The 25,217-nt window shown below is 41.8% G+C and overlaps 1 protein-coding gene across 1 annotated transcript in view; it reads left to right on the plus strand.

The window, feature by feature from the left end:
- FAM186A (family with sequence similarity 186 member A) overlaps positions 1-25,217 on the plus strand; it is a 137,163-nt gene that overhangs the window by 37,312 nt on the left and 74,634 nt on the right. Inside the window, exons 3-7 of the mRNA XM_042247322.1 lie at positions 500-670; positions 19,815-22,252; positions 22,433-23,104; positions 23,234-23,773; positions 24,023-24,706. Of these exons, the coding sequence (XP_042103256.1) occupies positions 500-670; positions 19,815-22,252; positions 22,433-23,104; positions 23,234-23,773; positions 24,023-24,706 (4,505 nt within the window). The remainder of the gene's footprint in view (positions 1-499; positions 671-19,814; positions 22,253-22,432; positions 23,105-23,233; positions 23,774-24,022; positions 24,707-25,217) is intronic.

Raw genomic sequence — 25,217 nt, forward strand, 5'->3', positions numbered from 1 at the left:
TTAGACACCTTGGCATCCCACTCCAGTACTCTTGCCTGGAAAATCCCATGGACAAAGGAGCCTGGTGCGCTGCAGTCCATGAGGTCGCTAAGTGTCGGACACGACTGAGTGACTTCACTTTCACTTTTCACTTTCATGCAATGGAGAAGGAAATGGCAACCCACTCCAGTGTTCTTGCCTGGAGAATCCCAGGGACAGAGGAGCCTGGTGGGGAGGCCATCTATGAGGTTGCACAGAATCAGATACGACTGAAGCGACTTAGCAGCAGCAGCAGCAGCTATATTTTAAGCATATTTTCATGCCCAAGATTTACTGTTCAGTCTTCTATTCCAAGTCTTTTCTTTTTTCACTTTTTCACAGAGAAAAGCCTCAGAATAGAAATAGGTATAAGCTATCCGTATTTCCCAATACTATAATATTGACTAGGTAGCCAATATTGTAAGCCTATATGGTTGTAATTATTTTTCTGCACAAAAGTAATTTTTTTACTCTCTTCAAGATGTCACTTTGTCTGAGATCACTGCAATTGATATTGAAGAACACCATCACTGTTTAGCACAAATGGAGATGTTACCAGAAACATTCAAAGCTATTGAGAGCAATGTCAAGATACTAAGCAGAATTACTACATATTTGCTTGAAGAAAAGAGGAAACAAAAGAAAAAAACAGGTAAGAGTACTCTAAGACATTGGATATAGATTTTACTTTTTCTAAAAAATAGCTTTATTGAGGTATAATTTACATACCATAAAGTTTACTCACAATAGTTGTACAATTCAATGGCTTTTGATACATTTAGAATTGCGCAACCATCACCACAGTCTAACTTTAGAACATTTTATGATCCACAGAAGATCCCTCAGGCCCATTTGCAGTCAATCTTCATTCCCACCTTCAGCCCCAGAAATCAATAATCTATTTTCTATCTCAATAGATTTGCCTTTCTTGGATATTTCATAAAATGGAATCATATTTTCATATAGTCCTTTATGTCTGGTTTCTTTCATTTAGCATAATGTTTCGACATTCAGCCGTGTTACAGAATGTAACATGTAGTTTTAGTTTGTAGTTTGTAGTTTCTTCCTTTCTAGTGCCAATCGTACACCACTGTTTGCATATACCAAACTTTATTTATCCATTTACCAGTTTATTTGCATTGCTCCCACTTTTTCATTTTTTGAATAATGCCACTATGAACACACATGTATGTTTTTGTATGAACATAAATTTTCATTTCTTTTTGGAAATACCTAGGAGCAGAATTTCTCTGTCATTTATTTATCTATTGCTGGTAAACATATATTTAACTTTTTAAGAAATTATTAGCTGATTTCCCAAGTGATAGCACCATTTAAATTTTCACCAGCAATATATTAGGGTTCCACTTACTTCACATTTTCAACAACACTTGTTATTGGCTTTTTTGTTTTAGCATAATTGCTTTACAATGTTGTGTTAGTTTCTCCTGTCTTTTTTATTATAGCTTTCCTAATAGGTGTGAAGTGGTTTCTCATTGTGGCTTTAATTTGCATTTCCCTGACTAATGATACCGAGCACTTTTTCATGTGCTTATTGGACATTCCTATATTTTCTTTGATGAAATGTCTATTCAAATACTTAATCATTTTCATTATTTAGTTTTAAGAGCGTCTTAGATATTCTGGATACAAGTCCTTTTTCAGAAAAGTAATTTGCAAATGTTTTCTCCCAGTCTGTGGCTTGTCTTTTCATTTTCTTAATGGAGCCTTGAAGCCCAAGAGTGTTTAATTCTGATGAAGTTCCATCAGTTTATCTTTCTTTTTTTCTTATATGGATCATGGTTTTAGTGTTGCATTAAGAACTTGTATCAGTCAGGGTTCAACTCTGAAAACAGAACCAAAAGGAGATTATATTTTATCTATCCATTTATCTAGCACACTGCAATTTGGAACATATTTTGTATTATTTTAATCCTTTTAAATGTACTGGGGGGGGTGCGGTGGTGGATGAATAGGACAGGGAGACCACTTTCTCCCCCACAAATTCATAAAAAGAACATTTAAACGCTGAGTAAATTCCACAAAACAACTTCTGAATGCCGGCAGAGGACATCAGGCACCCAGAAAAGCAGCCCATTGTCTTCGAAAGAAAGTAGGAAAAAATATAAAAGACAAAAAAAAGAGACAAAAGAGGTAGGGACAGAGCTCTGTCCTGGGAAGGGAGTCTTAAAAAGAGAGAAGTTTCCAAACACCAGGAAACACTCTCACTGCCGAGCCTGTGGCGAGCCTTGGAAGCACAGAGGGCAACATAACAGGGAGGAAAAATGAACAAATAATTAAAACCCACAGATTACAAGCCCAACGGTAACTCCCCCCATGGAGAAGCAGCGCTGACGCCTGCACTCACCACTAGCAAGCAGGGGCTTGGCAGGGAGGTGCAGGCTGCATTGCTCAGAGTAAGGATCTGGCCTGAATGCCCCGAGGGCAATCTGAGCAAACTAACTTGGGCTAGCAAACCAGACTGTGGGATAGCTACCACGGGAAAAGCCCTAAGACATTGCCAGGCCCGCGCACAGAACAAGGAGTGAACAGAACTAGCCAGCTGCAGACCATCCCCCTCTGGTGACAGGCAGCCAGAGCTGGAAGCGGGCAATCACAGCCCCAGAGAGACATTATCTACCAAACTGCAAGCAGGCTTCTTTGCTAACTAAGACTTCTTGGGGTTCTGGACAGTCAACATCTGCCTGAGAAGGTGCGTGGGTTGTACACCCAGAAAACCGAGCAACAGGGACTGGGGAGGTGATAAGTCGCAGCGACTGCACACGCCAAACACCTCATCACCTGGGAGGGGCACAAAACGCAGGCCCAACCGAGTCTGCACCTCTGAGGACTACCCGAGTGCCTGAACCTGAGCAGCTTAGACCTGGGAGGTGCATGCAGCCCAGGGCCGGCCTCAGACGGTTCCCGTTGGAGCATCCTAAAGAAGGCAATGGCACCCCGCTCCAGTACTCTTGCCTGCAAAATCCCATGGGCGGAGGAGCCTGGTCAGCTGCAGTCCATGGGGTCACAGAGAGTCGGACACAACTGAGCGACTTCACTTTCACTTTTCACTTTCCTGCATTGGAGAAGGAAGTGGCAACCCACTCCAGTGTTCTTGCCTGGAGAATCCCAGGGATCGGGGAGCCTGGTGGGCTGCCATCTATGGGATCGCGCAGAGTAGGACAGGACTGAAGCGACTTAACAGCAGCAGAGCCTGAGCACTGTGGGCAGGGAGGGCGCATGAGCTGTGAGCGGGGGCAGGCCCAGTGTGGCTGAGGCACTGCCAGCACACGCCAGTGTTATTTGTTTGCAGTGTCCCTCCCTCCCCATAGCCCGACTGAACAAGTGAGCCTAAAAAAGGTGTCCACCACTGCCCCCTTTGTGTCAGGGTGGAAATCAGACACTGAAGAGACCAGCAAACAGAAGAAGCTAAAACAGAGGGAACCGCCTTGGAAGTGACAGGTGCAATAGATTAAAACCCTGTCGTTAGTACCGACTACATGGGAAGGGGCCTATAGATGTTGAGAAATATAAGCCAGACCAAGGAAATATCCAAAAATGAACTGACCCTGCAATACCCACAACAACACCAGAGAAAGTCCTAGATATATTTTTTATTATTTTTATGATCATTCTTTTTTTTTAATTTTTAAGTCCTCTATTATTCCTTTAATTTTCACTTTTATAACCTACTATTACTTTGCAAACAAAAGATACCACTTTTTAAAAGCAAACTTCATATATATATATTTTATAATTTTTGTGACCTTTTTTTCTCTTTTTTTTCTTCTTTTCTTTAATATTATATTTTTGAAATTCCAAACTCTAGTCTAGATTTTTAATCTTTGCTTTTTGGTATTTGTTATCAATTTTGTACCTTTAAGAACCCAATCTTCAGTACCCATTTTACTTGGGAGCGAGATTACTGGCTTGACTGCTCTCTCCCACTTTGGACTCCCCTTTTTCTCCACCAGGTTGCCTCTGTCTCCTTCCTACCCTCTTTCTTCTCTACCCAACTCTGTGAATCTCTGTGTGTTCCAGACGGTCGAGAACACTTAGGGAACTGATTACTGGCTGGATCTGTCTCTCGCCTTTTGATTCCCCCCTTTTATCCTCCTGGCCACCTCTGTCTCCTTCCTCCCTTTTCTCTTCTCTGTATTACTCCGTGAACATCTCTGAGTAGTCCACTTGTGGAGTGCACATAAGGAAGTGATTACTGGCTAGCTTTCTCTCTCCTCTATTGATTCCACCTCATCTCATTTGGGTTACCTCTAACTCCTCCCTCTTCTCTTCTCCATGTAACTCTATGAACCTCTCTGGATGTCCCTCACTGTGGAGAAACTTTTCATCTTTAACCTAGATGTTTTATCAATGGTGCTGTACAGAAGGAGAAGTCTTGAGACTACTGTAAAAATAAGACTGAAAACCAGAAGCAAGAGGCTTAAGTCCAAACCCTGAGAACACCAGAGAACTCCTGACTCCAGGGAACATTAATTGACAGGAGCTCATCAAACGCCTCCATACCTACACTGAAACCAAGCACCACCTAAAGGCCAACAAGTTCCAGAGCAAGACATACCATGCAAATTCTTCAGCAATACAGGAACATATCCCTGAGCTCCAATATACAAGCTTCCCAAAGTTACTCCAAAACCAATGACATCTCGTAACTCATTACTGGACACTTCATTGCACTCCAGAGAGAAGAAATCCAGCTCTACCCACCAGAACACTGACACAAGCTTCCCTAAACAAGAAACCTTGATAAGCCACCTGTACAACCCCACCCACAGCAAGGAAACTCCACAATAAACAGAACTCCACAAACTGCCAGAATACAGAAAGGCCACCCCAAACTCAGCAATATAAACAAGATGAAGAGACAGTGGAATACCTAGCAGGTAAAGGAACAGGGTAAATGCCCACCAAACCAAACAAAAGAGGAAGAGATAAGGAATCTACCTGATAAAGAATTCCAAATAATGATAGTGAAAATGATCCAAAATCTTGAAATAAAAATGGAATCACAGATAAACAGCCTGGAGACAAGGATTGAGAAGATGCAAGAAAGGTTTAACAAGAACCTAGAAGAAATAAAAAAGAATTAATATATAATGAATAATGCAAAAAATGAGATAAAAAACACTCTGGAGGCAACAAATAGTAGAATAACAGAGGCAGAAGATAGGATTAGTGAATTAGAAGATAGAATGGTAGAAATAAATGAATCAGAGAGGAAAAAAGAAAAATGAATTAAAAGAAATGAGGACAATCTCAGAGACCTCTAGGACAGTGTTAAATACCCCAGCATTCGAATCATAGGAGTCCCAGAAGAAGAAGACAAAAAGAAAGACCATGAGAAAATACTTGAGGAGATAATAGTTGAAAACTTCCCTAAAATGGGGAAGGAAATAATCACCCAAGTCCAAGAAACCCAGAGAGTCCCAAACAGGATAAACCCAAGGCAAAACACCCCAAGACACATATTAATCAAATTAACAAAGATCAAACACAAAGAACAAATATTAAAAGCAGCAAGGGAAAAACAACAAATAACACACAAGGGGATTCCCATAAGGATAACAGCTGATCTTTCAATAGAAACTCTTCAGGCCAGGAGGGAATGACGAGACATACTTAAAGTGATGAAAGAAAATAACCTACAACCCAGATTACTGTACCCAGCAAGGATCTCATTCAAATATGAAGGAGAAATCAAAAGCTTTACAGACAAGCAAAAGCTGAGATAATTCAGCACCACCAAACCAGCTCTCCAACAAATGCTAAAGGATCTTCTCTAGACAGGAAACACAGAAAGGGTGCATAAACTTGAACCCAAAACAATAAAGTAAATGGCAATAGGATCATACATATCAATAATTACCTTAAATGTAAATGGGTTGAATGCCCCAACCAAAAGACAAAGATTAGCTAAATGGATACAAAAACAAGACCCCTATATATGTTGTCTACAAGAGACCCACCTCAGAACAGGGGACACATGTAGACTGAAAGTGAAGGGCTGGAAAAAGATATTCCATGCAGATAGAGACCAAAAGAAAGCAGGAGTAGCAATACTCATATCAGATAAAATAGACTTTAAAACAAAAGCATGGAAAGAGACAAAGAAGGACACTACATAATGATCAAAGGATCAATCCAAGAAGAAGATATAACAATTATAAATATATATGCACCCAACATAGGAGCACCACAATATGTAAGACAAATGCTAACAAGTATGAAAGGGGAAATTAACAATAACACAATAATAGTGGGAGACTTTAATACCCCACTCACACCTATGGATAGATCAACTAAACAGAAAATTAACAAGGAAACACAAACTTTAAATGATACAATAGACCAGTTAGACCTAATTGATATCTATAGGACATTTCACCCCAAAACAATGAATTTCACCTTTTTCTCAAGTGCACACAGAACCTTCTCCAGGATAGATCACATCCTGGGCCATAAATCTAGCCTTGGTAAATTCAAAAAAATTGAAGTTATTCCAAGCATCTTTTCTGACCACAATGCAGTAAGATTAGATCTCAATTACAGGAGAAAAACTATTAAAAATTCCAACATATGGAGGCTGAACAACACGCTGCTGAATAACCAACAAATCACAGAAGAAATCAAAAAAGAAATCAAATTATGCATAGAAATGAATGAAAATGAAAACACAACAACCCAAAACCTGTGGGACACTGTAAAACCAGTGCTAAGGGGAAAGTTCATAGCAATACAGGCATACCTCAAGAAACAAGAAAAAAGTCAAATAAATAACCTAACTCTACACCTAAAGCAACTAGAAAAGGAAGAAATGAAGAACCCCAGGGTTAGTAGAAGGAAAGAAATCTTAAAAATTAGGGCAGAAATAAATGCAAAAGAAACAAAAGAGACCATAGCAAAAATCAACAAAGCCAAAAGCTGGTTCTTTGAAAGGATAAATAAAATTGACAAACCATTAGCCAGACTCATCAAGAAACAAAGGGAGAAAAATCAAATCAATAAAATTAGAAAAGAAAATGAAGAGATTACAACAGACAACACAGAAATACAAAGGATCATAAGAGACTACTATCAGCAATTATATGCCAATAAAATGGACAACGTGGAAGAAATGGACAAATTCTTAGAAAAGTACAACTTTCTAAAACTGAACCAGGAAAAAATAGAAAATCTTAACAGACCCAAGCACAGAAATTGAAACTGTAATCAGAAATCTTCCAGCAAACAAAAGCCCAGGTCCGATGGCTTCACAGCTGAATTCTACCAAAAATTTAGAGAAGAGCTAACGCCTATCCTACTCAAACTCTTCCAGAAAATTGCAGAGGAAGGTCAACTTCCAAACTCATTCTAGGAGGCCACCATCACCCTAATTCCAAAACCTGACAAAGATGCCACAAACAAAGAATACTACAGGCCAATATCACTGATGAACATAGATGCAAAAATCCTTCACAAAATTCTAGCAATCAGAATCCAACAACACATTAAAAAGATCATACACCATGACCAAGTGGGCTTTATCCCAGGGATGCAAGGATTCTTCAATATCTGCAAATCAATCAATGTAATTCACCACATTAACAAATTGAAAAATAAAAGCCATATGATTATCTCAATAGATGCAGAGAAAGCCTTTGACAAAATTCAACATCCATTTATGATAAAAAAAAACTCTCCAGAAAGTAGGAATAGAAGGAACATACCTCAACATAATAAAAGCTATATATGACAAACCCACAGCAAACATTATCATCAATGGTGAAAAATTGAAAGCATTTCCCCTAAAGTCAGGAACAAGACAAGGGTGCCCACTTTCACCACTACTATTCAACCTAGTTTTGGAAGTTTGGGCCACAGCAATCAGAGCAGAAAAAGAAATAAAAGGAATCCAAATTGGAAAAGAAGTAAAACTCTCACTGTTTGCAGATGACATGAGCCTCTGCATAGAAAACCCTAAAGAATCCACCAGAAAATTACTAGAGCTAATCAGTGAATATAGTAAAGTTGTAGGATATAAAATCAACACACAGAAATCCCTTGCATTCCTATACACTAATAATGAGAAAATAGAAAGAGAAATTAAGGAAACAATTACATTCACCATTGCAACAAAAAGAATAAAATACTTAGAAATTTATCTACCTAAAGAAACTAAAAACCTATATATAGAAAACTATAAAACACTGGTGAAAGAAATCAAAGAGGACACTAATGGATGGAGAAATATACCATGTTCATGGATCGGAAGAATCAATATAGTGAAAATGAGTATACTACCCAAAGCAATCTATGGATTCAATGCAATCCCTATCAAGCTACCAATGGTATTTTTCACAGAACTAGAACAAATAATTTCACAATTTGTATGGAAATACAAAAAACCTCAAATAGCCAAAGCAATCTTGAGAAAAAAGAATGGAACTGGAGGAATCAACCTGCCTGACTTCAGGCTCTACTACAAAGCCATAGTCATCAAGACAGTATGGTACTGGCACAAAGACAGAAATATAGATCAATGGAACAAAATAGAAAGCCCAGAAATAAATCCACACACCTACGGACACCTGATCTTTGACAAAGGAGGCAAGAATATACAATGGAGTAAAGACAATCTCTTTAACAAGTGGTGCTGGGAAAACTGGTCAACCACATGTAAATGAATGAAAGTAGAACACTTTCTAACACCATATACAAAAATAAACTCAAATGGATTAAAGATCTAAACATAAGACCAGAAACTAAAACTCCTAGAGGAGAACACAGACAAAACACTCTCCGACACAAATCACAGCAGGATCCCCTATGACCCACCTCCCAGAATATTGGAAATAAAAGCAAAAATAAACAAATGGGGCCTAATTAAACTTAAAACTTCTGCACAACAAAGGAAACTATAAGGAAGGTGAAAAGACAGCCTTCAGAATGGGAGAAAATAGTAGCAAATGAAGTAACTGACTAAAATATACAAGCAACACCTGCAGCTCAATTCCAGAAAAATTAATGACCCAATCAAAAAATGGGCCAAAGAACTAAATAGACATTTCTCCAAAGAAGACATACAGATGGCTAACAAACACATGAAAAGATGCTCAACATCACTCATTATCAGAGAAATGCAAATCAAAACCACAATGAGGTACCATTTCACACCAATCAGAATGGCTGTGATCCAAAAGTCTACAAGCAATAAATGCTGGAGAGGGTGTGGAGAAAAGGGAACCTTCTTACACTGTTGGTGGGAATGCAAACTAGTACAGCCACTATGGAGAACAGTGTGGAGATTCCTTAAAAAACTGGAACTAGAACTGCCTTATGACCCAGCAATCCTACTGCTGGGCATACATACCGAGGAAACCAGAATTGAAAGAGACACGTGTACCCCAATGTTCATTGCAGCACTGTTTATAATAGCCAGGACATGGAAGCAACCTAGATGTCCATCAGCAGATGAATGGATAAGAAAGCAGTGGTACATATACACAATGGAGTATTACTCAGCCATTAAAAAGAATACATTTGAATCAGTTCTAATGAGGTGGATGAAGCTGGAGCCTACTATACAGAGTGAAGTAAGCCAGAAAGAAAAACACCAATACAGTATGCTGCTGCTGCTGCTAAGTCACTTCAGTCATGTCCGACCCTGTGCAACCCAATAGATGGCAGCCCACCAGGCTCCCCCATCTCTGGGATTCTCCAGGCAAGAATACTGGAGTGGGTTGCCACTTCCTTCTCCAATGCATGAAAGTGAGAAGTGAAAGTGAAGTTGCTCAGTCATGCCCGACTTCGCGACCCCACGGACTGCAGCCTACCAGGCTCCTCCATCCGTGGGATTTTCCAGGCAAGAGTACTGGAGTGGGTTGCCAATACAGTATACTAATGCATATATATGGAATTCAGAAAGATGGTAACAATAACCCTGTATGCGAGACAGCAAAAGAGACACAGATGTATAGAACAGTCTTTTGGACTCTGTGGGAGAGGGAGAGGGTGGGATGATTTGGGAGAATGGCATTGAAACATGTATAATATCATATATGAAATGAATCACCAGTCCAGGTTCGATGCATGATACTGGATGCTTGGGGCTGGTGCACTGGGACAACCCAGAGGGATTGTACAGGGAGGGAGGAAGGAGGGGGGTTCACATGTATACCTGTGGTGGATTCATGTTGATGTATGGCAAAACCAATACAATATTGTAAAGTAATTAACCTCCAATTAAAATAAATGTATATTAAAAAATAAATGTACTGGGACTTGTTTTATAGCCTAGCACATAATCTATTCTGTAAAGCATTCCATGTGCTGTTGAAAAGAATATACACTACACTGTTGTCAGATAGAGTGCTTTACAGTTTGTTTATATTGTTCTACATATATATACATACATATATATATTCACTGATTTTCTATCTAGTTCTATCCATTATTGAGAGTGGGATGTTGAATTTTCCAATTATTGTTGCTATTTCTCTTTAATTCTGTCAGTTTTCTGCCTCCTGTATTTTAAGACTCAGTTGTTAGGTACACATATGATTACAACTGTTGAGCTTCCTGATGAACAGACACTTTTATTTTTATAAAATGTCCTTTGTTGTCACTAGATCTATTTCTTTTTCTTTGCCTTAAAATCTATTTGTTTGATATTTGTATAGTCTCTCCAGCTCCCCTGTGGTTATTGTTCAGTTCAGATATTTAGTCATGTCTGACTCATTGAAACCCCATGGACTACAGCACAGCAGGCTTCCCTGCCCAACACCAACTCTTGGAGCTTCCTCAAACTCATGTCCTTTGAGTCAGTGATGCCATCCAACCATCTCATCTTCTGTTATCACCCCTTCTTCTCCTGCCTTCAATGTTTCCCAGCATCAGGGTCTTTTCTAGTGAGTCAGTTCTTTGCATCAGGTGGCCAAAGTATTGGAGCTTCAACTCCAGCATCAGTCCTCCCAATGAATATTCAAGACTGATTTCCTTTAGGATAGACTGGTTTGGTCTCCTTGCAATCCAAGGAACTCTCAGGAGTCTTCTCCAACACCACAGTTCAAAAGCATCAGTTCTTCGGTGTTCAAGTTTCTTTTGGTTCAACTCTCACATCCATACATGACTACTGGAAAAACCATAGCTTTGACTAGAAGGACCTTTGTCAGCAAAGTAAGGTCTCTGCTTTTTAAAATGCTGTCTAGGTTTGCCATACCTTTCATCCAAGGAGCAAGCATCTTTTAATTTCATAGCCGTAGTCACCATCTGCAGTGATTTTGGAACCTGAGAAAATAAAATCTGTCACTGTTAAAATTGTTTCCCAGTCTATTTGCCATGAAGTGATGGGACCAGATGCCATGACCTTCATTTTTGAAGGCTGAGTTTTCAGCCAGCTTTTTCACTCTCCTCTTTCATTTTCATCAAGAGGCTCTTTAGTTCCTCTTAGCTTTCTGCCATAAGGGTGGTGTCACCTGCATATCTGAGGTTATTGATATTTTTCCCAGCAATCTTGATTCCAGCTTGTGCTTCATCCAGCCCAGCATTTCATATGATGTACTCTGCATATGACAGAATGATCTCTGTTTGTTTCCAAGGCAAACTATTCAATATCACATTAATCCAAGTTTATGCCCCAACCAGCAATGCTGAAGAAGCTGAAATTGAACAGTTCTATGAAGACCTACAAGACCTTCTAGAACTAACACCCCCAAAAGATGTCGTTTTCATTATAGGGGACTGAAATACAAAAGTAGGGAGTCCAGAAATACCTCTAGTAACAGGCAAATTTGGCCTTGGAGTACAAAATGAAGCAGGGCAAAAGCTAACAGAGTTCTGTCAAAAGAACACACTGGTCATAGCAAATACCTTCTTCCAACAACACAAGAGAAGACTCTACACATGGACATCACCAGATGGTCAATACCGAAATCAGATTGATTATATTCTCTGCAGCCAAAGATGCAGAATTTCTATACAACCAGCAAAAACAAGACCAGGAGCTGACTGTGGCACAGACCACGAACTCAGAGACAAATTCAGAGTTAAACTGAAGAAAGTAGGGAAAACCACTTGACGGTTCAGGTATTACCTAAATCAAATCCCTTATACAGTAGAAGTGACAAATAGATTCAAGGGATTAGATCTGCTAGACAGGGTGCCTGAAGAACTATGAACAGAGGTTTGTGACATTGTACAGGAGGCAGGGATCAAGACCATCCCCAAGGGAAAGAAAAGAAATGCAAAAAGGCAAAATGGTTGTCTGAGGAGGCCTTACAAATAGCTGTGAAAAGCAAGAGAAGGGGAAGGGAAAGGAGAAAAGGAAAGATATCCCCATTTGAAAGCAGAGTTCCAAAGAACAGCAAGGAGAGGTAAGAAAGCCTTCCTCAGTGATCAGTGCAAAGAAATAGAGGAAAACAATAGAATGGGAAAGACTAGAGATCTCTTCAAGAAAATTAGAGGTACCAAGGGAACATTTCATGCAAAGATGGGTGCAATAAAGGACAGAAATGGTATGGACCTAACAAAAGCAGAAGAGGTGGCAAGAATACACAAAACAACTATACAAAAAAGATCTTCACGACCCAGATAATTACCGTGGTGTGATCACCCACCTAGAGCCAGACATCCTGGAATGCAAAGTCAAGTGGGCCTTAGGAAGCATCACTACGAACAAAGCTAGTGGAGGTGATGGAATTCCAGTTGAGCTATTTCAAATCCTGAAAGACAATGCCGTAAAAGTGCTGCACTGAATATGCCAGCAAATTTGGAAAACTCAGCTGTGGCCACAGGACTGGAAAAGGTCAGTTTTCATTCCAATCCCAAAGAAAGGCAATGCGAAATAATGCTCAAACTACTGCGCAATTGCACTCATCTCACACAGTAGTAAAATAATCCTCAAAATTCTCCAAGACAGGCTTCAACAGTATGTGAACTATGAACTTCCAGATGTTCAAGCTGGATTTAGAAAAGGCAGAGGAACCAGAGATCAAATTGCCAACATCCGTTGGATCATTTAAAAAGCCAGAGAGTTCCAGAAAAATATCTACTTCTGCTTTATTGACTATCCTAATGCCTTTGACTGTGTGGACCACAGCAAACTCTGGAAAATTCTCAAAGTGATGGGATTACCAGACCACCTGGCCTGCCTCTTGAGAAATCTGTATGCAAGTCAGGAAGCAACAGTTAGAACTGGACATGGAACAATAGACTGGTTCCAAATCAGAAAAGGAGTACGTCAAGGCTGTATATTGTCACCCTGCTTATCTATCTTCTCTGAGGACATCATGAGAAATGCTGGGCTGGAAGAAGCACAAGCTGGAATCAAGATTGCCAGGAGAAATATCAATAACTTCAGATATGCAGATGACACCATCCTTATGGCAGAAAGTGAAGAGAACTAAAGAGTCTCTTGGTAAAAGTGAAAGAAGAGAGTGAAAAAGTTAGCTTAAAGCTCAACATTCAGAAAACAAAGATCATGGCATCTGGTCCCATCACTTCATGGCAAATAGATGGGGAAATAGTGGAAACAGTGGTTGATTTTATTTTGGGGGGCTCTAAAATCACTGCAGATGATGATTGCAGCCATGAAATTAAAAGACGCTTACTCCTTGGAAGGAAAGTTATGACCAACCTAGACAGCATATTAAAAAGCAGAGACATTACTTTGCCAAGAAAGGTCCGTCTAGTCAAAGCTATGATTTTTTCCAGTAGTCATGTATGGATGTGAGAGTTTGACTATAAAGAAAGCTAAGCACTGAAGTATATTGATGCTTTTGAACTGTGGTGTTGGAGAAGACTCTTGAGAGTCCCTTGGACTGCAAGGAGAACAATCCAGTCTATCCTAAAGGAAATCAGTCTTGAATATTCATTGGAAGGACTTATGCTGAAGCTGAAACTCTAATACTTTGGCCACCTGATGCAAAGAACTGACTCATTTGTAAAGACCCTGATGCTAGAGGCATCTCCTGAAGGCAGGAGAAGAAGGGGATGACAGAGAATGAGATGGTTGGATGGCATTACCGACTCAATAGACATGAGTTTGAGTAAACTCCAGGAGTTGGTGATAGACAGGGAGGCCTTGCATGCTGCAGTCCATGGGGTCACAAAGAGTCAGACACAACTGAGCGACTGAACTGAACTCTGTATATAAGTTAAATAAACAGGGTACAGTATACAGTCTTGCCATATTCCTTTCTCAATTTGGAACCAGTCCATTGTTCCATATCTGTTTCTAACTGTTACTTCTTGACCTTCATACAGATTTCTCAAGAGGCAGTTAAGGTTGTCTGGAATTCCCAACTCTTGAAGAATTTTCCAGAGTTTGCTGTGGTCCACACATTCAAAGGGTTTGGAAGTCAATGAAGCAGAAGTAGATGTTTTCCTGGAATTCTCTTGCTTTTTCAATGATCCAACGGATGTTGGCAATTTGATCTTTGGTCCCTTCACCTTTTCAAAATCCAGCTTGAACATCTGGAAGTTCTCAGTGCACGTACTCTTGAAGCCTAGCTTGGAGAATTTGAGCATTTCTTGCTAGCATGTAAGATGACTGCAACTGTGCAGTAGTTTGAGCATTTTTTGGCATTGCCTTTCTTTGGGATTGGAGTGAAAACTGACCTTTTCCAGTCCTGTGGCCACTGCTGAGTTTTCCAAATTTTCCGGTATATTGAGTGCAGCACTTTCACAGCATTATCTTTAGGATCTGAAATAGTTCAGCTGGAATTCCATCACCTCTGCTAACTTTGTTCATAGTGATGCTTCCTAAGGTCCACTTGACTTCGCACTCCAAGATGTATGGCTCTAGGTGGAAGATCACACCATCTTGGTTATCTGGGTCATTAAGATCTTTTTTTGTATAGTTCTTCTGTGTATTCTTGCCACCTCTTCTTAATATCTTCTGCTTCTGTTAGTTCCATACCATTTCTGTCCTTTATTGAACCCATCTTTGCATGAAATGTTCCCTTGGTATCTCTAATTTTCTTGGAGAGATCTCTAGTCTTTCCCTTTCATTGTTTTCTTGTGTTTCTTTGCACTGATCACTTAGGAAGACTTTCTCATCTCTCCTATTCTTTGGAACTCTGCGTTCAGATAGATATAGCTTTCCTTTTCTCCTTTACCTTTCATTCTCTTCTTTTCTTAGCTATTTGTAAGTTCTCCTCAGGCAACTATTTTGCCTTCTTACATTTCTTTTTCTTGGGGATGGTTTTGATCACCACCTCCCATACAATATTATGAACCTCCGTCCATAGTTCTTCAGGCACTCTGTTTATTGGATCTAATCCCTTAAATCTATTTGTCACTTCCACTATATATAATCATAAGTGATTTCATACAGTTTTCATACAGTTTCATACACCACCTGAATTTTCTAGTGGTGTTTTTTCTACTTTCTTCAATTTAAGTCTGAATTTTGCAATAAGGAGTTCATGATCTGAGCCATAGTCAGATCTCAGTCTTGTTTTTGCTGACTGTATAGAGTTTCTCCATCTTTGGTTGCAAAGAATATAATCAATCTTATTTCTCTATTGACCATCTGGTGATGTCCATGTGTAGACTCGTCTCTTTTGTTGTTGGAAGAGGGTGTTTGCTGTGACCAGTGTGCTCTCTTGGCAAAACTCTGTTAGCCTTTGCCCTGTTTCATTTTTGTACTCCAAGGCCAAACTTTCCTGTTACTCCAGGTATCTCTTAACTTCCTACTTTTGCATTCCAGTCCCCTATAATAGAAAAGACATCTTTCTTGGTGTTAGTTCTAGAAGGTCTGGTAGGTCTTCATAGAACCATTCAACTTCAGCTTCTTCAGCATTAGTGGTTGGTGCATAGACTTGGATTACTGTGATACTGAATTATTTGCTTTGGAAACAAACAGAGATCATTCTGTCATTTTTGAGACTGCACCCGAGTACTGTGGTTATTGTTAGTATAATTGAATCTAAGATGTGTTGCTTATATTTGGATGTTTTGGGTTTTTTTTTTTTTAAATACAATCTGACAATCTCTGAGCTTTTAGCTCAGTTCAGTTCAGTCAGTCAGTCATGTCCGACTCTGCAAACCCATGGACTGCAGTACGACAGGGTTCCCTGTCTATCACCAACTCCCAGAGTTTACTCAAACTCATGTCTATTGAGTCGGTAATGCCACCAAGTATCTCATCCTCTGTCATCCCCTTCCACCGTTGCCTCCCCCCCCCCCCCCCCCCCCCCCCGCCAACCCTCAATCTTTCCCAGCATCAGGGTCTTTTCAAATGAGTCAGTTCTTCACGTCAGGTGGCCAAAGTATTGGAGTTTCAGCTTCAGCATCTGTCCTTCCAATGAATATTCAGGACTGATTTCCTTTGGGATGGACTGGTTGGATTGCCTTGCAGTCCAAGAGACTCTCAAGAGTCTTCTTCAGCATTACAGTTCAAAAGCATCAATTCTTTGGCATTCAGCTTTCTTTATAGTCCAACTCTAGACTTTTAGCTGGTGAGTTTAATTAATTCACACTTAATGTAATTATTGATATGGTTGGATATATATCTGCTATTTTGCTCATGTATCTTTTTTTTCCTTCCATTCTTTTCTTGCCTCTGTGTTAAATAGGTATTTTCTAGTGTACCTTTTAATTCCACTTTTTCTTACATTTTCTTAGTGGTAGTTATAGGAACTACAGTATATATCTTAAATTACCACAATCTTTTCCAGATTGGTACTAACTTAATTCCAGCGAAATATAGAATCTTTGCTCCAATAGTTCCACCCTCTTCCTCTCCTTTGTGCTTTGCCATGTATACTACATATTTAAGCCCAACAATATAGCTTTATAATTACTGTTTTATATGCTTGTCTTTTAATTAACTATGAGAGGAAAAAGAAAACAAATATTTTCCTGTATTTTTATTTACCTACATATACTAGTGCTCTTTATTTCTTTGTGTGAAATGCAAAATGTCAAAATGAAAAAAAAGTGACAGATTTTATTTTCTTGGGCTCCAAAATCACAGCAATGGTGACTGCACACCATGAAATTAAAAGATGTTTTCTCCTTTGAAGCAAAGCTATGACAAACCTAGACAGCATATTAAAAAGCAGAGACATCACTTTGCTGACAAAGGTCTGCCTAGTCAAAGCTATGGTAGTTTTCAGTAGTCATGTACAGATGTGAGAGCTGGACCATAAAGAAGGCTGAGTGCCGAAGAATTAGATGCTTTCAAATTATGGTGCTGGAAAAGACTGTTGAGAGTCCCTTGGACTACAAGATCAAACCAGTAAATCCTAAAGGAAATAAGTCCTGAATATTTTTTGGAAGTTCTGATTTTGAAGCTGAAGCCCCAGTACTTTGGCCACCTGATACAAAGACCTGACTCCCTGGAAAAGACCCTGATGCTGGGAAAGATTGAGGGCAGGTGGAGAAGGGGGTGACAGAGGATGAGATGGTTGGTGGCATCATTGGCCCTATGAACATGGGTCTGAACAAATTTCAGGAGATAGTGAAGGACAGGGAAGCCTGGTGTGCTGTGGTTCATGGGATGGCAAAGAGTCGGACAGACTTAGCGACTGAACAACAACATGAGAGTTGTACATGCGTGTGCTTTGGGAAGAGTGTTATTCCAGGGAATGATGTATTGCCTTCTAGTAATATAGCATCAAGTTTGGTAGCTATTTTTGAAGAAGAATTTTGCTGGATATGGAATTCTAGGAAAGAAATGGCAACCCACTCCAGTAATCTTGCCTGGAGAATTCTGTAGACAGAAGAGCCTGGGCTACAGTCCAAGGGGTCGCAAAGAGTCAGACACTACTGAGCGACTAACACACACACACACATTATTCTTTCAGCACGTTGAATATATCATTCCCCGACTTCTGCTTCCATTGTTTCTAGTAAGAAGTAACCCATTAAATTTCCTGTGGTTCCTAGGTTCTAACTGAGTCTCCTTTGATTGTTTAGTCATTTTTCTCTTTTTGCTTTAAAGATTCTTATATTGTCTGGCTTTCAACAGTTGACTATGATGTTCCATGTATGGCTCTTTCTGTGTTTATCCCACTTAGAATTTGCTGAGCTTCTTGAATGTGTAGATTAATGTTTTCCCACAAATTTGGGATCATTTGTCCATTATTTCTTCAAATATATTTTTAAAGTATTTTTATTTATATATTTTTAAAATTTGATTGTGATGGGTCTTAGTTGTAGCACATGGGGTCTTCAGTCTTCACTGGGGCATGGGGTATCTTTAGTTGCAGCATACAAACTCTTAGTTGCAGAATGTAGGATCTTGTCCCCTGACAAGGGATCAAACCCCAGTCCCTTGCATTGGGAGAATGGAGTCTTAGCCACTGGCCCACAGAGAAGTCCTCTCTTCAGATGCCCCTCTCTCTTCTTCTGGGACCTCTATTGCTTGTATACTGGTATGCCTGATGGTCTCCCACAAATCTTTGAGCCTTTGCATTTTTCTTTATTGTTTTTCCCTCCCTGTTCTTCAGATTAGACAGTCTCTAGTAATCTAGCATTAGGTTTGCTGGTTATTTTCTTCTGTCAGCTCACATACACAGTTGAGCCACTTTGGTGAATTTTTCATTTCTGTTATTGTACTATTCAACTCCAATTTTTCCACTTGGTTTGCTTTTAAGTTTTTTTTAAATTTAATTTAATTTTTTATTTTTGTAAATTTTTTAAAAATATAAATTTATTTATTTTAATTGGAGGCTAATTACTTTACAATATTGTATTGGTTTTGCCATATATCAACATGAATCCGCCACAGGTGTACACAGTTGTTGTTTTTTTTTAATGTGGACAATTTTTAAAGTCTATTGAATCTGATGTCTGAGTCTTTATTGCTTCTATTGTTTTACATTCTAGTTTTTTGACCTTAAGGCTTGTGGGATCTTAGTTCCCTGATCAGGGATCAAACCCACCAGAGGAGTCTTACCCACTGGACTGCCAGGGAAACCCCTGTTTTAATTTTTAAGCCTGAATTTTAGGGGTTTTTTTTTGGTTCAGCATAGCTTAGTGGTCAGTCAATCAATCATCAATTAATCCAGATTATCTAGTAAGGCTTATACTCTTTGCTAATGAATCTGTTTATGGGTTAAAGTAGTATTGTTATAATATTGCATTGCTTCAGATCAAATCAACCCCCTCAGGCAGCAGAGCTGTCAGTCTTCACAGCCTGTTTTACTCTGGTAGAACTACCAGGCCATAGGGCTAGGGAGTTGGAGATGGAAGCAGCTACAAGCTAAAACATCACAGCAAATTTTTCTTGAACTAATTCTTCTCAATTTGTTGTATGCTTCTAGTCAGTTTCCAAAGTCCTAAAATGGTTGTTTTTGGCAATTTTGCTCAGCTTTTTTCTTGTACTTTTGGGAAAAATTTGCTGAGTTTCTCATTCAGCCATTTTGAAAATCCCTTCAAATGTTTGCCTTCTATTTTTAGTGATCCTTGTGAAACAACTAAGGTTAGCTTTGACTCAGAAAAGAGAAAAAAGAAAGATAAGAACCCATTAAAGAAAATGGAAAGCACCAAGCGTAAAACCAAAGGAAAATTTTGGTATTCATCCTAGCTAATCTCAAAATTGTAACCTAAAGTAAGCTGAGGTCACAGCCGAGTTCTCCTAAACTCTGGAAGAAGAACGTCTAGATAATTGTGGGGAAAGAGTCATTCTTCTGAAAATAATGTCATTTATTTTGGGGCCAAACTTCCCTAATGAAACTTCATCCTATATCTGTCTGTTAATTTAGGCTAAATTCCTTAGTCTTAAACTTAGAGCACAGCACAAAAGGAGAAATGCAATCTCATTTATGTTTTATGCTTTTTTTTTCTTCTAGCATCTAGAAGTTCTCTATGGAAATCATGGAAAGAAAGAGTTATAAAGCGACCTGCAACAGCTCATGCTTTAAGACCAGATCAGATGATTAGTGATCAATTTGCCACAAAAACAAAGGTGTCAGAAATCCAAGATATGCTTCAGGAACTCATAGGTACTTCAATGTTCAATAAACTGGAAAACAATGCTATTAAATATATATCATCAACAACAGTAAACCTTTCTAAAGCTTTGAGTACACTAAATGATGAAGTGAAAACTATTAACCTCCATACTTCTGATACATATGCGAATGAGACAGTTGAAAGAGAACAAGAGATTTCCCTGAAGATAATAGAAGATCTCAGTAAAAGAAATGAAATGCTTCAGCAAAAACTTCAAGAAGCAGAAGAAAAATATGAACACCTTATTCGATCCAAAGTTGTAGAGCACCAAGCATTGCCCACATCAACACAGAAAGTGTTACCTGCGCCTTCTCCACAATCAACCATTAGCCAAGCTGACACAGAAAACAGTTTAGACAGTATTTTGACCAAAGAATTTGAAAACATGGTAGATGAGGCCCCTCAAAAAGAGACCAAAGCCTTGGGAATCAAGTCGGACTCATCGCAATTATATGCAGCCCAAGGTGAAACAACTCCAGATTTAACTGACCAGCAGAAAAAGTCTTCTGGAGAGATCACTGAAGATAAGATATCAGTGAAGAAAGGTGGTGCCTTTCAGAAAGATGGGGCTGATGAGTTCCAGTCACAGAAAAAAAAGCGTACAAAAGGCCTGTCTGTGCAGGAGACCTCTGAATCAAATGTGAATGATGATAAAGGTAAACAGAAAGTCACAGGGACCAAAGTTGATCACCACTTAGAATTACAAGCACTGGATAAGAAGAGAAACGAAACAAAATCCTTTCCTGAAGCCAAATCAAAGTCACTCACTGAATCAAAAAGTCAACATTTTCCTTCTGATTTCCCTTCTGACAAGAGCCAAGGTGGTAGAAGTGGAACAAGTGGTAAAGTGGAACAAGTGAGGGAGGCTAAATTGGAACATTTGCAGAGTAAAAGTCAAATGTCTTCAGAGAACGAAGAGGAGCTCACCACTGAGCCAATGGACAAAGCTGGCAGAAATGAGACGAGTAGCGCACCAGAGCCATCCAGGTGGAGCAAACTTGATCCTTCCTCTGAGAAAATAAAAGGAAAGAAACACCGTATCTCTCCAGGAAGCACTACAAGAAAAGAAGAAAAATCTGAAGAGAAAGATATGTCAGTCTTCACGAAGAAATTCAAGTCTCTTGAACTTGCTAAGTCAGGTGTTCCAGATGACGAAAGTGAACAGAGTAACCTAGAAGAATTTCAGAAAGCCGTAGAGTCATTCCTTAAAGAGAAAATTGATAACATAGGAAAGCCCTGGGATAAAAAGACTGTGTCAAAAGAAGAGTTATTATCAAAAAGATCAGAAGTTGAGAAATTAGGAATCATAAAGACAAAAATGGAGGAATATTTCCAAAAAGTGGCTGAAACTGTGACAAAAATCTTAAGAAAATACAAAGATATAAAAAATAAAGGACAAATTGGAGAGAAACCTTTGAAACTAAGAAAGGCAGTCTCATTTATGCCAGAACAGCATTCTCAGGAACCAACTAGTGCACAGTCAGGAATTAGCACCTTAATTTCACAGGAGAGGCTGGACCCACTAACTGACAATTTTATAAGAATGATCTTGACCGAAATAGAAAGTGAAAGGAATGTTCCAGAAGCCTCTACAGTAGGGACAGACTATAAAGAGAAGGAAAAACAAGAGCTAGAAGAAAGGAGGTTTGAGATGATAAAGAAGAATTTGGAGAAGGAAGAGGCACGGCTCCCAGTGAAGGAGGGAAAGCAAAGGCAACAGAAAGAGAAACAGTGGCAGGAAGAAGAGGTGTGGAAGGGACAGCAAAAACTCAAGATACAAAAGCAGATCGAGTCAGATGAGAAGCAAAAGCAAAGAGAAGAGGAGAGAGAAGGGTATCAGAAGTCAAGGCAGCAGCAGTTGGAGGCATGGAAACAAACAACAAAACAACAAGGTGTGCCTTTGGAGAAGGAGAAAGGACAGCAGATGATGCAGGTTCAGAAGGAAGTGAGACATCTGGAGCAAGAAAGCAGTTTGGAGAGAGAGGAGAAGCAGAAGGCAAGGAGAAATGTAGGGGACTATGAAAGTCAGAAGCAAAAAACTGCAAAGGAGATGAAGACATATGAACAACCAGAACAGGTGCTCAGTCAGACTTCAATCACATTGTCTCACAGATGGGAGAGCACACAGAAAGACATACCGCAGACACACCAAAGAACAGATTTCACTGGGAACCTTAAGAAATTAGGGGATCTGGCTGAAGGAAGGCATCACATTCCAATCACTACTCCCATCTCCACACAATCCTCCTCACGTGGACCCTCTCCTCTTTCTAGAGTGTCTTTTGCAAAGTCCATCACTCTTACCTCTAGGCTTGCCCAAGCAAAGGAAATTGACTTCACTTCTGAAAAGGCCGAGGCACTGAAAATCATGGACACCTTTAATCAGGTTCAGGCGTTGGGGAAAACTACTACCCCTAAGATGCCTCGGGGTTTGGGAGTGGCTCTCAGTGCAGAGCAGGCCCAGGCTCTGGGGATTCCTGTTACTCCTCAGCAAGCTCAAGCTCAGGGCATCATGCTCACCCATCAGCAGGTCAAGGCCTTGGGAGTCACTCTCACCCATGAACAAGCTCAGGCACCAGGGATTACTCTCACCCCTCAACAGGCCCAAGCACTGGGGATTCTTGTCACCCCTCAGCAAGCTCAAGCTCAGGGCATCACGCTCACCCCTCAGCAGGCCAAGGCACTGGGGGTCACACTTCCCCCTGAACAAGCTCAAGCACCAGGGTTCACCCTCACCCCTCAGCAGGCCCAAGCACTGGGGATCATTTTCACCCCTGAACAGGCTCAGACACCAGGGATCACTCTGACCCCTCAGCAGGTCCTGGCACTGGGGATTCCTGTCACCCCTCAGCAAATCCAGGAAGTAAGGGTTTCTCTCACCCCTCAGCAGGCCCAGGCACTTGGGATCGCTCTCGCCCCTGAACAAGCTCAGGCACCAGGGATCACTCTCACCCCTCAGCAGGCCCAGGCACTGGGGATCACTCTCACCCCTGAACAAGCTCAGGCACCAGGGATCACTCTCACCCCTCAGCAGGCCCAGGCACTGGGGATCACTCTCACCCCTGAACAACCTCAGGCACCAGGGATCACTCTGACCCCTCAGCAAGCCCAGGCACTGGGGATACCTGTCACCCTTCAGCAAATTCAAGAAGTAGGTGCTTCTCTCACCCCTCAACAGGCTCAGGCACTGGGGATTCCTATCACCCTTCAGCAGGCTCAAGCTCAGGGCCTCACTCTTACCCCTCAACAGGACCAGGCACTGAGGATCACTCTCACCCCTGAACAAGCTCAGGCACTAGGGATCACTCTCACCCCTCAGCAGGCCCAGGCACTGGGGATTCCTGTCCCCTCTCAGCAGATACAGGAAGTGGGAGTTTCTCTCACCCCTCAGCAAGCCCAGGCACTGGGAACCATTCTCACCCCTGAACAAGCTCAGGCACCAGGGATCACTCTCACCCCTCAGCAGGCCCAGGCACTGGGGATTCCTGTCCCCTCTCAGCAGATACAGGAAGTGGGAGTTTCTCTCACCCCTCAGCAAGCCCAGGCACTGGGAACCATTCTCACCCCTGAACAAGCTCAGGCACTAGGGATCACTCTCACCCCTCAGCAGGCCCAGGCACTGGGGATTCCTGTCCCCTCTCAGCAGATACAGGAAGTGGGAGTTTCTCTCACCCCTCAGCAAGCCCAGGCACTGGGAACCATTCTCACCCCTGAACAAGCTCAGGCACCAGGGATCACTCTCACCCCTCAGCAGGTCCAGGCACTGGGGGTTCCTGTCACCCCTCAGCAAGCTCAAGCTCAGGGCATCAGTCTTACCCCTCAGCAGGCCCAGGCACTGGGGATCATTCTTACCCCTGAACAAGCTCAGGCACCAGATATCACTCTTACCCCACAACAGGCCCAGGCACTGGGGATTTCAGTCACCCCACAGCATATCCCGGATGTGGGGGCTTCTCTCACTCCTCAACAGGCTCAGGCTTTGGGGATTCCTATCACTCAGTGGGCTGAAGCTCAGGGCATCACTCTCACCCCTCAGCAAGCCCAGGCACTTGGGATCACTCTCACCCCTGAACAAGCTCAGGCACCGGGGATCACTCTCACCCCTCAGCAGGCCCAGGCACTGGGGATCACTCTCACCCCTGAACAAGCTCAGGCACCGGGGATCACTCTCACCCCTCAGCAGGCCCAGGCACTGGGGATCACTCTCACCCCTGAACAAGCTCAGGCACCGGGGATCACTCTCACCCCTCAGCAGGCCCAGGCACTGGGGATCACTCTCACCCCTGAACAAGCTCAGGCACCGGGGATCACTCTCACCCCTCAGCAGGCCCAGGCACTGGGGATCACTCTCACCCCTGAACAAGCTCAGGCACCGGGGATCACTCTCACCCCTCAGCAGGCCCAGGCACTGGGGATCACTCTCACCCCTGAACAAGCTCAGGCACCGGGGATCACTCTCACCCCTCAGCAGGCCCAGGCACTGGGGATCACTCTCACCCCTGAACAAGCTCAGGCACCAGGGATCACTCTCACCCCTCAGCAGGCCCAGGCACTGGGGATCACTCTCACCCCTGAACAAGCTCAGGCACCAGGGATCACTCTCACCCCTCAGCAGGCCCAGGCACTGGGGATCACTCTCACCCCTGAACAAGCTCAGGCACCAGGGATCACTCTCACCCCTCAGCAGGCCCAGGCACTGGGGATCACTCTCACCCCTGAACAAGCTCAGGCACCAGGGATCACTCTCACCCCTCAGCAGGCCCAGGCACTGGGATCACTCTCACCCCTGAACAAGCTCAGGCACCAGGGATCACTCTCACCCCTCAGCAGGCCCAGGCACTGGGGATCACTCTCACCCCTGAACAAGCTCAGGCACCAGGGATCACTCTCACCCCTCAGCAGGCCCAGGCACTGGGGATCACTCTCACCCCTGAACAAGCTCAGGCACCAGGGATCACTCTCACCCCTCAGCAGGCCCAGGCACTGGGGATCACTCTCACCCCTGAACAAGCTCAGGCACCAGGGATCACTCTCACCCCTCAGCAGGCCCAGGCACTGGGGATTTCAGTCACCCTGCAGCATATTCAGGAAGTGGGGGTTTCTCTTACCCCTCAACAGGCTCAGGCACTAGGGATTCCTATCACCCCTCAGCAGGGTGAAGCTCACAGTCTGACTCTCACCCCTCAGCAGTTTCAGGATTTGGGGATCCCTGCCACCCCTCAGGGCATCATCTTTACCCC

This window comes from Ovis aries, chromosome 3 (genome assembly GCF_016772045.2).
Source record: "Ovis aries strain OAR_USU_Benz2616 breed Rambouillet chromosome 3, ARS-UI_Ramb_v3.0, whole genome shotgun sequence".
In the NCBI taxonomy this organism is placed as follows: domain Eukaryota; kingdom Metazoa; phylum Chordata; class Mammalia; order Artiodactyla; family Bovidae; genus Ovis; species Ovis aries.